General features: G+C 36.8%; 1 protein-coding gene across 1 annotated transcript in view; it reads left to right on the forward strand.

Moving 5' to 3' along the window:
* The window catches only part of SLC17A6 (solute carrier family 17 member 6), a 31,065-nt gene extending 25,441 nt beyond the window's left edge, over positions 1–5,624 (forward strand). The window contains exons 9-12 of the mRNA XM_057382709.1: positions 858–990; positions 1,701–1,811; positions 3,336–3,463; positions 3,792–5,624. Of these exons, the coding sequence (XP_057238692.1) occupies positions 858–990; positions 1,701–1,811; positions 3,336–3,463; positions 3,792–4,124 (705 nt within the window). The 3' untranslated portion in view covers positions 4,125–5,624. The remainder of the gene's footprint in view (positions 1–857; positions 991–1,700; positions 1,812–3,335; positions 3,464–3,791) is intronic.
* The last annotated feature ends 8,287 nt before the right edge of the window (positions 5,625–13,911 follow it).

Consider the following 13,911-nt stretch of genomic DNA (forward strand, 5'->3'; position numbering starts at 1 on the left):
TTGGCAAATGGATTTTTCCAGGTGCTTTTTAAAAAGCAGGGCCACCTCCTTCTAGGAAGGAAAGCATATTTAATCACCTTCCTAAGTGCCTCTTTAATGTGGTGAGAGCTGCTCCCCCTTTTTCATTCGGAAAGGAGAAAAGATGTTGGCAAAATGTGAGATTTAGGGGTGACCCAAGAACCGTGTGAAGTTCGGATCAAACCTGTAAGGTAAATATGGATCCACTCACATAATAAATAGGAACAGCCATCACAAAAGTACTGTGTGTGTACAGCACTTTGAACACAACCAATGGATATTAAGTATTTTATCGTTCACTGCATATAAAGTTTTTTCAGGCATAACTTTTGCCCACGTTCAGTTTGAAGCTTCAGTGAAATTCAAACGCTCATTGTGCATGAGGGGCTGATCCTCAGGGAATCTGGGCATGTGAGGCTGCAAAACTGWGCTGAACACCAACAGAAATCCAGCAATTCAGTTTTACACATTTGACCATAAATTGTCTGAAAAGAAAGGACAGAGGGATGATAAATGATGGAGGGAAAAGGCTTTAGCCTAAATACGAACTCTGAAAACAATCTGTCAACAAAAAGTGTCATGGCGTCAGAGGTTCTTAAAAATTCTCACTGTAGTACATGAAATAAAATGAARTAAAATGAAGTAAAATWAARYGTTCATATCACCAGGTTTGTTGATTTCATAACCGGTTTTATTAATTTCATAACCAAAGACTTTTAGTTTCAATGCRTAATCTGACGTTGAAAAGAAATAATTAATTAGTGGCTGAACGCTTCAGAAAATGAAGAATCAAGGTTTTCTGATGGTTTATTCTTTGCTAATTCTGATTCTGCTTTCAGGTGGGTATCTTATCCGCCGTGCCGCATTTAGTGATGACAATTATTGTCCCCATTGGGGGACAAATTGCAGACTTTTTAAGGAGCAGGCAGATTGTTTCAACAACCAATGTGAGAAAGATAATGAACTGTGGAGGTAAGACTTTGTATTTTATTTCAGAGTTTCTTGGAGGGATTGGATGTTCATACTGTGCTCTGTACAGAATAAAAAAAAACAAACTGCAAGGTTGTCTGTACTTGGAAGCAACACTTTCTGCATTTATTATGTAGTGCAGGTGTTGTTACTAAATAAAAGAAAGCACAGGTGCTCCTGTTCCCGATTTTGATGTGGTTATTTGGTGTTTGAAAAAGCATTTACAGCATTAAGGAAACAGATGAGATTTTGGAGGGCAATTTACCTATTTTTAGCCACTTAYTCAGTCTTAACCACTCAGCTAAGAACCCTCTACACCAGGAGAATCCAGACAAATTCCTGAGATTACATCCCTGATTTCTGAGGTGCTAAAGCCACATGAGCTGTACCTTAGCTGTGATGAGGGCTGGAAAATTCACAAGCAGGTTAAATGTGTGTTCCCACGAGAGCTGGCTGGAATGACCTCGCCACATCAAAAGTATTTATTTTCATTTAAAAATTGACAGGGAGTAACAATAAATTAGCATACAAAGAGTAAAATCGGGGTTATTTGAGAGAGGAAAAGCGTGTTTTTTTAGAGATGTAAGGAATACCTGATTATATCCTGCTCTTAGGTGATATTTTATTTGTGTTCCTATGAAATATCATGGCATCCTAAGGCCTGCAGTATTTGAGAGGGAATTAAATCCTGGTTTTATTTATTCTTTCACCAGGTTTTGGTATGGAAGCAACTCTTCTTCTCGTGGTGGGATATTCACACAGCAAAGGAGTGGCCATTTCATTCTTAGTGCTTGCTGTAGGCTTTAGTGGATTTGCCATATCTGGTAAGAGTATATTACTATTATTACTAAACAGCTTTATTTTAAGAGATAGAACATTTAGCTTTGTTTTTATTCATGGATAGTAATTAAAAAGCCCCCTCAATATGGAATTCCCAAAGGACATTATTTATGACCATTACAAAGGAAAGCACACTCAGAATTACATCTTTTATGTTCAGATTATTTCTGTTCAAATCATTCAATCTTTTCCATATTCATTGCAGCAAATGAGACTTTCTTCTCATTAAGATGCTAATGTACAGTATAGATTTTTCTAGAAATCAAACATGGAAGACAAATGGGCTGGTATTACACAAYGATACCTAAATTTGCACATCTTTGTTCAAGTGGAAGCATTTTATTATTTTTCCCACTGCGTGTTGGTTATTGCTTTGCTAGTATTGTATTATTTAATTATTTTGAGACCTGTTAGAGTATTAGATTATTTTATTTTGGGGCCTAATTGCTGGAATTCTTTTTCTGAGTTACAATCCAGCTATTATAATTCCCCTTTCCTGCTGATTCATCAGCTCTTTGCCTTTCCCCTCCCCAAGCACAAGTCACACGGCCTTTCCTTGCTTTCCCACTGWGATTTTCGTATCCTCTCCCATGCTGGCTCCTTATGTCTCAAGCAGGCTCTCTTTCATTTYGTGCCAAACATCTAAACTCTCCCCTAATCAAATCTCATGTGTTTTACAAGGGATCATTCCCATTTAGGACAGCTTGGGCAGTGTACTGCACTTTCCCCAAATTGTCCATATAATGCTGCCTGCCTTTTCCCTTTTATTATCTTCCTGAATCCAAAGGTTTGGTTTCTGGTTTTGCTCACTTCAGTACCTATTTTTGGAACAATTAGCTCCCAATTAGCTTCTTTAGATTATTTAAATAGCTACTGATGCATTTTCAACCACTGAAAATGCAAGAGAACAAATAAATATAAAACTTAATTAATAATTCAGTTATAAATTCTGTCTTTTTACTCTAATTTACCACTGTGGAAGAGAAAAGAACTCTCTTCTGCTGGTCTGTGTGACAAAAAGAAAAAATGTGGACAGTAGGAAAGGAATGTTTACAAACAGGAAGAAGAAATGACGTGTTATTTACAGAATGAAATAGTCATGTGGGACACTGAAATAGGAACTCTCTCCCTGCCTGAATCTCTTCTGGGTACTCTGCTCCACACAGGCACTGCTGGGAGGTTCTGGCATTTTTCAAACTGCAATTTTGGGAAGAAAATAAACCTGGCATCCCTTTCTAATGTATTCTTAAAAGGAAATGAAAAACCCAGAGCCTTTCTAGGAATATTTAAGCATTGTAARTCTTACAGGGACAAAGAAAGATATATAACAAATACGTTTAATATACAAATATGTTTATATTAATATATTTATTTATATTTATTATTATTTATATTAAATGAAAATTCTTTATATTAAAATATGTTTGATGAAAACACCAAGTGTCACTTTTCTCGACTGAAGTGAGCTCTGCTCTTGGTGTGAATGTTCACTGACCTTTCTATTGCAGGATTCAATGTCAACCACTTAGACATTGCCCCGAGGTATGCYAGCATCTTAATGGGGATTTCTAATGGAGTCGGGACCTTGTCTGGAATGGTTTGCCCTATAATTGTTGGAGCAATGACAAAGAACAAGGTAAATGGAAATACAGCTTTGAAATCCTCCAGTTTGATGCTATTGGTTTCGAGGAACAGACCTTTCYATAATTCAGCTTGCCAGGATATCCACATTGGAGTCTGGGGCTTGCAGATTTGAGGCATGCTTCACTACATGCCCATGAGGTTGATGCTTTTCTGGATTGATAAATTTTTCAGAGGTAGATGGCTATAAATAATTATATAATAGGCTCTTAAATGTTTTAGCTGTGCTGATTACAACCTCAACCCCTGATTGARATATTCCAGCTCAGAAGAGTTGGGTAAGTCCACGTGCTGCTCTGATTTCCCAAATTTCTCCTTTTCAGACRCGTGAAGAATGGCAGTACGTCTTCCTCATCGCTGCTCTGGTCCATTACGGAGGTGTAATCTTCTATGGCATATTTGCATCAGGAGAGAAACAGCCCTGGGCAGACCCTGAGCAGACAAGTGAAGAGAAATGTGGCTTTATTCACGAAGATGAACTTGCTGAAGAGACGGGGGACATTACTCAGAATTATGTAAATTATGGTACCACCAAGTCTTACGGTGCTACGACCCAGGTCAATGGTGGCTGGCCTAATGGCTGGGAGAAAAAAGAGGAATTTGTACAAGAGGAAGTACAAGACTCATACACCTACAAGGAAAGAGATTATTCATAACAGACCTAAATATTTGGTATATTTTGTAGTGTTTGTGATTAAATTCATTGTGATTGTTTGCACACGGAAAATAAAATGTGGTATAAACATGTAAACACATATCAAACAGGAAGGTCTTACTGTAAAAAAAAAAAAATACATCAAAGTGCAATCTGTATGAGTTGTGATGTTATCACTTTCATTAGATTATATTTGTTCTATAAACATTAGAGTTTTAAGGGTTTACTGGTCAAAACTATAGAGGCAATTAGATCCTTTACAGTATACAAGAGCTAAAACTCATAATTAAAAGATAAAAGCACAACGAAGCAACCGAGTTGGCACATCTAACGCTCTTTTTAGAAAGCCAAAACTACTTGATCATTTAAAAAAAAATGCACTTATATATTTGTTACACTGTATTGAAAGAGATTGTGTTGAAGACACACATTTACTCAGTGCAATGTAGGAGTTGTGTGTTCAGTCCAGGACRAGAACTTCCTTAAATGAGGAAGGTTAAGTCCGAGGCATTTTTTTGAGGATTGATCCAGTTCCCTTTGCTGGTAATTGTGTCAAGCCTAAAGAACAAATAGGGCATATTGTATGTTTGTCGTGATTACATGCTGCAGGCTACTCTGTGATGAATAAAGGAGCTATTTAGGAGTTTTATACTGAATGTTTGGGCACAAATTCTTATTTCTGTTCTTTGCAGAACCTCATGAAATTATAGACTTTGTCATGTTCYTCCCTGCATTTATCAGCTAATATAAAAAACAATGTAAAAACWATATTAAGTCTGACTTTTCAGGCAGCCTGGCAAATCCCTTTATCAAAAAACAAGCTTTATTATTCTATTCTTTGCAGTATGTTCTGAATTTGTACAGGTGTCTTTAGAGAGGGAAAAAAAACCCCAATATAACATTTAAAAAATATATAGTCTTTTACAAAATTCCAAAGAGAAGTTTATTATGAACAAGTAGCCCTATGAAAAAAGGATGCATTTGTTTTGCAGAATATTTTGAAACCAATAGAAGAAACAGAGAATAATTTAACCCTTATTCTTCCCTTAATAGCTTTCATATTTTTACACATCGTGCCACAGTTGTATACATAGATATAAGTTTATTGAAGATACTGTAACTATAGAAAAATGTTATTTTAGAAATCCCTGAAAGAAAAGATGTATTTGTCTTTCRATCAAACCTAATAATAACGATGGACACTGAATATGAGTGACATAAAAACTCACAATAAACCAAAGTGGTAAATAACTAGTGTTGGGTTGAAAGAAGCCAACAAGCGCCACGCTTGTCTTTTTAGCATAACTCAACAGTGACTGCAACATTAGTGTACCAAGCAATAAGTGCAATGCATTATCAAGTGCATAATCTTCTAGAGAAATATATTTAACCTTCATTTAGCTTGTTGTATATACTTGGGGTTGTTGGGATTGAAACCAAACCGAACCAACTGGAGTTAGCAACACCAGACCACTTCTTAATACTCTAAAAATGACGATGATGACGATCCATTTCTCGATTCAATCAAATGATTATTATTGTATGTAATAATCCATTCTGGATTCTTGGTCTGTTCATTGTATTGTGCTAGTGATTGGAAACCCTGCTACCGCAATATACAACTTGAGGATTGGATTTTTTTTCTCCTTTTCTCTTTTTTTTTTTTTTTTTTTTTTAAATGCAAATCATACCTTGACCTTAAGAAAAGAAGTATTTTGCTTTGTGCCTCAAAGTGATGTAAAACGTGACCATAGCTTTTGCTGTGTTTAATGAAAAAGATGTGGACTGTGTCACTTTTGTTGCTGCAAAAAGTGTTAATAAAATGCTCTATTTATCCTTTTATATAAAAAGGACCACTACAGTTTCTTGTGATTTTTAGATGTGTTTTAGTCCCTGCAGAATAAATTCTGCTTTGATGTGGAGAGAGGGYCTCACAGCTGGGAGCTCTGCTCAATCCCATTGTCTGTTCTTGCTCTGGGAGGTGGGACAGGCACCTGGCCTGAGATTTCCCTCCTCTCCCAAGGAAGGATGGCAAAATGTGGGAGAGAAAGAAGCAGGAGGATCAGGCAGTGCAAAAAAAACCTAATCTGTGTTAGCTAAAGAGCTGGCATAGTTTGGCATTCCCTAAAGAAAATGAAAAGCAGCACATCCCTGCTTTTTTCCTGGAATTTTTCCTTTCKTGATTATGCAACAAGACTCCTTAATTCATTAACTGAAACATATTGTTCCCACCCRTTTCTTAGATAAATCCTACAGCAATCAGCAACTTTAAGAAACCCTATATTAAAAATAAATATTTCTCTAATAAAATTTTTATTTTTCAGTGGTTTTCTGTCGTTAAACAGAACAATGCAGGAACATCAAACTGAACAAAAGGCTTCAGAACAGCAACCAGAGCAGTAACAGGCCCAGTGCTTTTCACCAACAGGTTGAGATGCTGAATCAGTCAACAAAGTTAATGCCAATTGTTTTGATGAACCCGTGTGATGTTGCCATAGAAACTTCCCAAAAAATTCAAAAGTAGCAGAAGCAGGGGCTTCAAAAATACAGTTGTATTTATTGTGGTAAGTGGACAGCTCAGAAAATATGAACAAAATAAAAAGAAATTCTTCTCAGTTTTCAGTCTAATCTTACAGGTTYTCTCTCTTGGAATTGTTTCAATGATTTCCATCCATTTAGTATGGCTAGGGTTTTTTTTTCTTGTTAGTGTGACACCTTTTAAGGTGAGACTTTAGGAGAGTTTAGGTGAGACTTTAGAGAGGACTTTTAAGGTGAGACAAAGGAGAGACTTAAATCCAGGCATTGGGCACTGCATTGTTCTGCCAGTGAGGAGCCCACAATTGCCTGGGAATGCTGCACTGCTCCAGGAGCCCCCACATTCTCTGCTTTTGCTTTGACTCCTTCACCTCCTCCTTCAGTGGCACAGCAGAGGAATTCATTCTCCTGGGAAGGAGAAGGAGCATGGCAGGCTTTAARGTTTTGACTTCTTCACAAACTCCTGTTCGTGTGAAAACACAGGAAGCAATTATAGGGAACATGGCAGAGGAGGGAGAAGGGGGAAATGGAGAAATAATTGGGTTCTTCAAATGCCACAGCAACAGCTGTGTCTGCTTTAGGGAAGAGGAGAATTGAGAGGACATGGCCCTTCATCCAAACTCCTGGATTTCCTCCCARTAAATAGATTTATGTTTCTCCCTTGCTACTTCATTTTTAGGAGCATTGTTAAAATACATCTCTTCAGCCTCCTCTGAGCTGTGCCCTTTCTGCTCAGAGGTTTCTCTGCTGCTCTCAGACACAAAGATTTGTTCTGCAGACCTGTTGCACTTGCATGGAGCAATTTCCAATTGCTTTTGGAAATCTGAGCAGCTCAAATCATCCCATTTGTCTATCACACTCTGTTCACAGTCACCTGATGGTTTTGTCCTGTCACCAGTTTCTGTTCTGTCCCCTTATCTGGTGCTCCCTGTGTTGAAAAAAAGGCATTGTTACTCACGTTTTTATTTATTTATTTTCTTAGATAATCTCTTAATTATCTTTTCAGTGAAGGACAACAATTGAAAGGAAGGGGCAGAGCCCAAGCTCTGTTAAAATTGTTACAAAAGCTTTGTATTTAGATAGGYCTGAGCAACAGCTCAGATTTTCACCTCCATGTCCTCAAATGATTCCGTGCAGACTGGATCAGTCCAGCAGTGACAATTCTTAAAATATTTGAATCTCCCTCGGTGGCATCCCTTCTGCTAACACACRCTCTTTGTTGCAGAGATAAAGCTGTCATAAAGTGCTCTTTGCTTTTCAGAAATGATCATGAAATTCAATTGATCAAATTTCAAAAAAACACTTTCCTAAGGGGAAAAAGAAAGCCTCAAGGTAAAGGTTGAATAAAAGTTACAAAAGAATATCTGCAAATACGAGCAAAATTCTCTTTCAGCATGAAGGGGAGGAATRGGAATGAAGATGGAAGTCAGAATAAATGTCACAGTTCAAAGCCGTGCCATAAGAAAGATAACATCACAGTCTCAGTTGCTGCCTCTGAAAGATGAAATGTTTTGTCCCTTTTATGATAAGTTGTGAAAGAGTTTAAAGGCTTGTCTAAGTCTAAATTAACTACTTAACAGCAGCTGCTTTTGTACTTATTTGGAATTTGTCTGTGTTTTTTGCTTGGATAATTTTTATTGCAGTGGGATTTTGAAGAGTAAATAATCAAAGATCTACAATCAGATATTTTAATTAGATGTCTGTGGATCTCCTCTTTACCCAGCTAGTGTGTCTCATGTTGCTGTTCTGGCTTTCCTTAATTCCTCTTCACTCAGCTGTAACCCAAAGCACAGCAAAAAAATGAAATACATTTTATGTTTACTCATGAGCCACTACAGAAGCCTGTGTTACACTGAGGCCAAGAGCTTGGACAGCATCTCCCATGTTTGGGAAGTAATGTCACAAAATTGTTGGCAAAAGTCTCCTTGGTAAGGCTTTAAACATTAAAAACATGTAATCCTTGCAATTTTTGTTTCAGGTGAAGCCACATTCTCTTGAACACTGCAGGTGAGACTTTAGGAAGCAATACAAAATTAGATTTTGAGCAACACAGTTTGTGTTCCTTGACTCAGAACCCCACAGCCCCAATCTGCAAACAGCARTTACCAGCCCACATCCATTATCTGGGTTTTATTCAATTCCTTAATCCCAGGGACCATTTGGGCAGCAAAAGCTACAAGGTTTGAAGTTTTGCATATTGATTTCATTGCCTAAATGAGTAATTATCAATTTCTGRAAGGTTTGCTTCTTACTCTGTGAAAGAAGATTTTCATTTTGTCACGTACATCACAGAAACAAGCAAAAGAGGATGGGATGGATTGATAGAAACAAAGCAATGRTGTTGCAAAGAGATAGTTCAATTTTGGTAAAGCAGTTTTTATATATTCATGGGGTTCAGGCCAGTTAAGTGCCCTGTACATCTGTCATTTAAATTTTGGAAGATTTTATTTATGCACCTTTTTTTTAATGAGCTAACACACAATGAATAAAAAGTCAGGCAAAAAAACAAGCAACAAATCAGTTTGAAAATGCATACAATGAAACTGTTGAACTKCCTTTTATAAAGGACTTCTGTCTTTAAGAATTTGGGGGATTTTTTCCCTAGCTGTTTACTTAAGAATCAAAACCTGTATTTACATTATAGCAGATGTAGAAGAAAACCCCTTGAACAAACAGTGAGTCATGTGCAGTTTAGCCTAAAAAAGGCAACTCCACAAGGAGCCACTAGAGTATAAGAAATTTCACTTATTTGTAAATTCACGAGGAATATCGTTAGTCAAACCCAGGCAATGAATTATGAATGGTTCTGAGCAAAAGGGGAAAATTGTACAWACTGTACAACTGACAAAGAGCAATTTGACATCCAAATGCTGAGAAAGATACTGAATATAAAATAAACAGTCACTGAGAATATAAAAACATTTCTCYACCTCACAGCTGCCAATCTAGTGTTGAAATATACAGTTTGAAGGTGTTGTCCTTTATTTATTTAAAGAATGAAATGTTTGCAAGAGGCATGAGTGACRTCATCTCTCTGTCTCTGGCATTTCTGAGTTGATTGCCCATCTTTTAGTTAATCATATCCCTTTCTTCAAACAGCTGCTTTAAAAGAGAAAATTTGGCTATTAGCTGCATGTTCTGAGGATCAAAAAAGGAGCAGTGGGGCTGCCATTTCTGATAACAAAGAAGGGCTGGCACCGTGATGTGCCAAGCTCTCCAAAGCCTGGTTGTGTTCTTCTGGCTGCTCACACAGTTTTGTGTTTTGATGTGTCTCACATCCTTCAGCTCTGATTTTCTGAAGGTTGCCAGTCTGCCCACTCCCTGTCAGGTTGTTTAGACACAGAATTATAAATACTGAGAGCAATCATAAATACTGAGAACAGCCATAATAACAGGGAGGCTGGAACCAGGTGATATTTAAGGCCCACTCCAAACTCAGCCATTCTATGATGGGAGCCTGACGTGACAACTGCCAATATTTTCCTTTCAGCAAGATGAATTACTTTCAAGATTTTTCAGATGGGCTACACTGGCATGGAAGACAAATATTTACCTGCCCACAAATTTTAAGCACAATGCAACATCAAATATGGCAAGTGTGTTGAGTTTCATTTTTATTCTCTCACAAGCACCTGTTTCCTCCTGTATCAATAAAATATATTAAACCAAATCTTTGTCCTTTTTCTCCATTTCAAAATCTTTCTGTCAGGACTCTGCCAAGGCCTTGCAAATAGGCCTTGCAATTTATTTTTTCATCTTCACCACCAAAGTTGGGTACGTGACTTTTTCTCTGTCCCCCCAGTCATCTGCTCTGCTCCTATGACAAATTTGGCATTTGAAGGGGAAGGAATTAGTCACTGGAGCAGCAAGAGAGAGCCAAGGATTCCTTACAAAAGCAGTGCCTTCAGACCATGTGTCTGCTACTCATCACTCCCTTCACATGAGAATTCATAAATACTCAGCATGTTTCATGGCAAGTTGTCWTTTTGAAAATAAAATTATAATAATGGGARCTCTCTGATARCTGCCCCACGGTTTGGAACATGAAWASTGGTCCCAGTGGAGGCAGATGAGAGGATAGATTGCGGATAAAATGGGGAAATATGAAAGGTTATTAGCTTGGGAAGTAAATATATCTTAGAGATCTTTATGGTATAGCCATGCCATTATCTGTACATCACTGTTTTAGTTTTGGTTGGGTTCTTTGGTTTGCTCTTTAATGTAGAATATACATATAAATAAAGATGACATAGTTTTTATATACTTGTCATGCCTGAAATAGCATTTAGAAATTTTTGGGAAAGGTTATGAAGCCCAATAATAAAGAAAATGTCATAAATATGTCATAAATCCTATGAGATGAGGTCAGCTGACCAGAGCATGTGCTGATAACACCAAAGTTGGGAGTTTGATCCCCATAGGAGACATTCACTTAAAAGTTGGACTCAATAATTCCTGTGTGTCCCTTCCAATTCAGAACATTCTGTTAACAGTCTGTGAATGTTATGTATTTTAATTAGGTAGTGGATTAATTACATACAGAGGAAGGCCATTGGACCGATTTTATTTCTTTAGTTCATAAATTATTTTCCTATTTACTCACAGCCTGCACTGTTACAAACCCAATTTTTTTGGTGCAATCTTTGCTGTTCAGGAACAAATACTGGAAACTGCCAGTAATAATTAGCCAACTAAGAAGAAAGCTGAAGAAATCCTAAAAGAGCCCCTTTTAGGATTGCAACATACAGTAWTTGCTACCATATAATTTTTAGTGGCAGAACACCCCTAACACTCTACAAGGTGAAGTCTGCAAAAATCCCACACAAAATGAGTCTTAAAGATACCTGATACCCAGTAAATATAMAGCAGAAATGTTCTTGAAAGAATATTTTAATTAGGCACTTGGCATTTGGGAAACAGATGAGGTAGAGATGCTTCTGAAGTTTAACTGAGTGAATCTTTCTCTACATGTATGGTAACATTTTTTAAGGATCAGTTGATACATTTTGCACTTAATTTGCACCCGAAATGTACATCAGGATAACATTATTAAGAGTTCTAAAGTTATTTCAAATTCTGCTTTTTAAAATATTTGAAGTCCTGACAAACCCACTATTTGAACAGCAATTCTAATAATTTTTTTCCATTTTTATATTGATATTCAGTAGAAGGCCTTTCCACCCAGAAAAACATGCTTTTATCACTCTGAACCTCCCAAGAGGACCTGCAGCACTGGGAGAATGATCAATATTGTAGAAAAAAATCAGACATGTGCAACTTCCTGCTCCTTCTTCCCCTTAAAGCATTACTTATAGGGTTTGCAACTTGATACCCAAAAACTTCCCTTAAGGTCACCATCTCTGACAATTCTGGAGTGGGAGGAGAATAYATTTATAAATAGACTAATAGTAATCTCTTTTCCTCTAAATAAAATCCAGTGCAAGTTTGGAAAAAGAAATGGAGAAACACATAGAAAGAAATACACAGGAGACACCCCTGAGCACTGCCAGTTGCTGTTCTACAGTGAGMACTGTCAGTATAGGTAATTTCACTGCTGGAATTAACTCAAGAGAAAATTTATGTGATTTATTTAAAGAGTGACATCAGCAGTGGAAAATAATGCAGCCTTGTGGGGCTTTTCAATCTGGCAGGTGGCAGACTGTGATGTTGACAAGGAGGAAGACTGGAAGCAAAAGATKKTTTWTTTTTTAATGTCAGAATTCRCTGTTCAAAATCAGGCAAGGTGTAATATTTTGTTTTTGCATTTTCTTTTTGTCCTCTGTTTGTTTGGAATTTACATGGAGGGAGTTGTTCTAGCTTCAGGTGTGGCAACTATGGAACCCATGAAATTCAAATTTTATTTTGATAATTTCTTTCAAGTAGCATGTGTGAAATGGTGGTAATCCTGATATAAAACACCAGTACAAGAAAAAAATCACTGTGAATGCAGCATTTATTATCACGATTTTCCTTGAAATTTTTTTCCTCAAAATTTTTCTCAAATATTCAAAGGAGTATCTGAGAAATATGTGAACAGTCCCTATTTCTTTTTTACTGCTTTTAGAAGATTTTCCTTGGGTGTCTCTTCCATTACCCAAGCTGCTCTCTTGTGAAAGGGCTGGCATTAGCAACCGTGGTAATTCTATGTGAGAAAATGCAATTTTACTGAATTTTCTACATRTTTTACATATTTCTTAGATGCATATTCTTCTACATGTTTCTTAAAGAACATTAAACATGAATGATATCTTTTCCTCAAGGGGTAGGAGTCTGTGAATTCCCTTTTTGAGAAATACATTCATTTCTATGCAGCAGAAAAATGCAGAAAGCCTGAGAGCTCATCCTTGAGATTAATGAGCAAAAGGCCTCCTTACTTTCTATTCTAAATGCATTTGTCTGTGCCATAGATCACAAATATACAAAAAAAAATCACATCAATTTTACAATAAACATTCCTATTTTGGATTTAATGTATAAAAAGGAACAATTTATCCAAGACAATGACAATGTTTTTATCAGTGAGCTACACAAACCAAGGGCAGCAGTAACTTGTGCTGCCAACTTTTGATCTTTTCTCACCTTCTCATTGTTCTGTACAACAAAAAAATGTGTACAAGTGGTTACCATGGCAATTCCTGCATCACATGATAGACACAAACTGTTGCAGAGATACAGAGCATCTTCTTAAAGAAGCATGAATAGAAGCACACAGATAATAGATAATTTTTTGATAAGTGGCCTTGTACATCTTCAATTCAATCAGGTGCGTGAAAAGGTTAGCAGAGAAAAAAAACATGTCAAGAATTCTCAAAATATACAACTCTATCAGTGGAAACACATTTGCACGTAACTCGTTTAGTGGGAAGAAATTATTAATGAGGTTGCAAAACTTTGTGACAGAAATAGTTTTCTTCACCAGTGAAAAAAAATATTTCACACACCTTGAAGAAAAACTAACAAAAATAGCCAGTTATTTCCTTTGTAAAAGAGTCCTGAAAGGGCTTGACAGGCGTGGTAAGAAGGTATCTGCATATGTTAAATCAAACTCAGTCACAGAGAAGCAGCACAATGAATCTGATTTTGAAATTCTGGAATTATTTCAAATATGGAAGTAATAACTTTCATTAGCTAACATGTGTTTTAGTCTTCAGTCACAACCTAAATGGCAWTATCTGAAGAAAATACCCCAATTATTCAAACAGAATAAAGCATTTCAARGTTATAAAATAACCTTGCTTCAACAGCGGAGAACA

This window comes from Malurus melanocephalus, unplaced genomic scaffold (assembly GCF_030028575.1).
Source record: "Malurus melanocephalus ecotype Western Australia unplaced genomic scaffold, MMel_1.1 scaffold_580, whole genome shotgun sequence".
NCBI classification, from domain to species: domain Eukaryota; kingdom Metazoa; phylum Chordata; class Aves; order Passeriformes; family Maluridae; genus Malurus; species Malurus melanocephalus.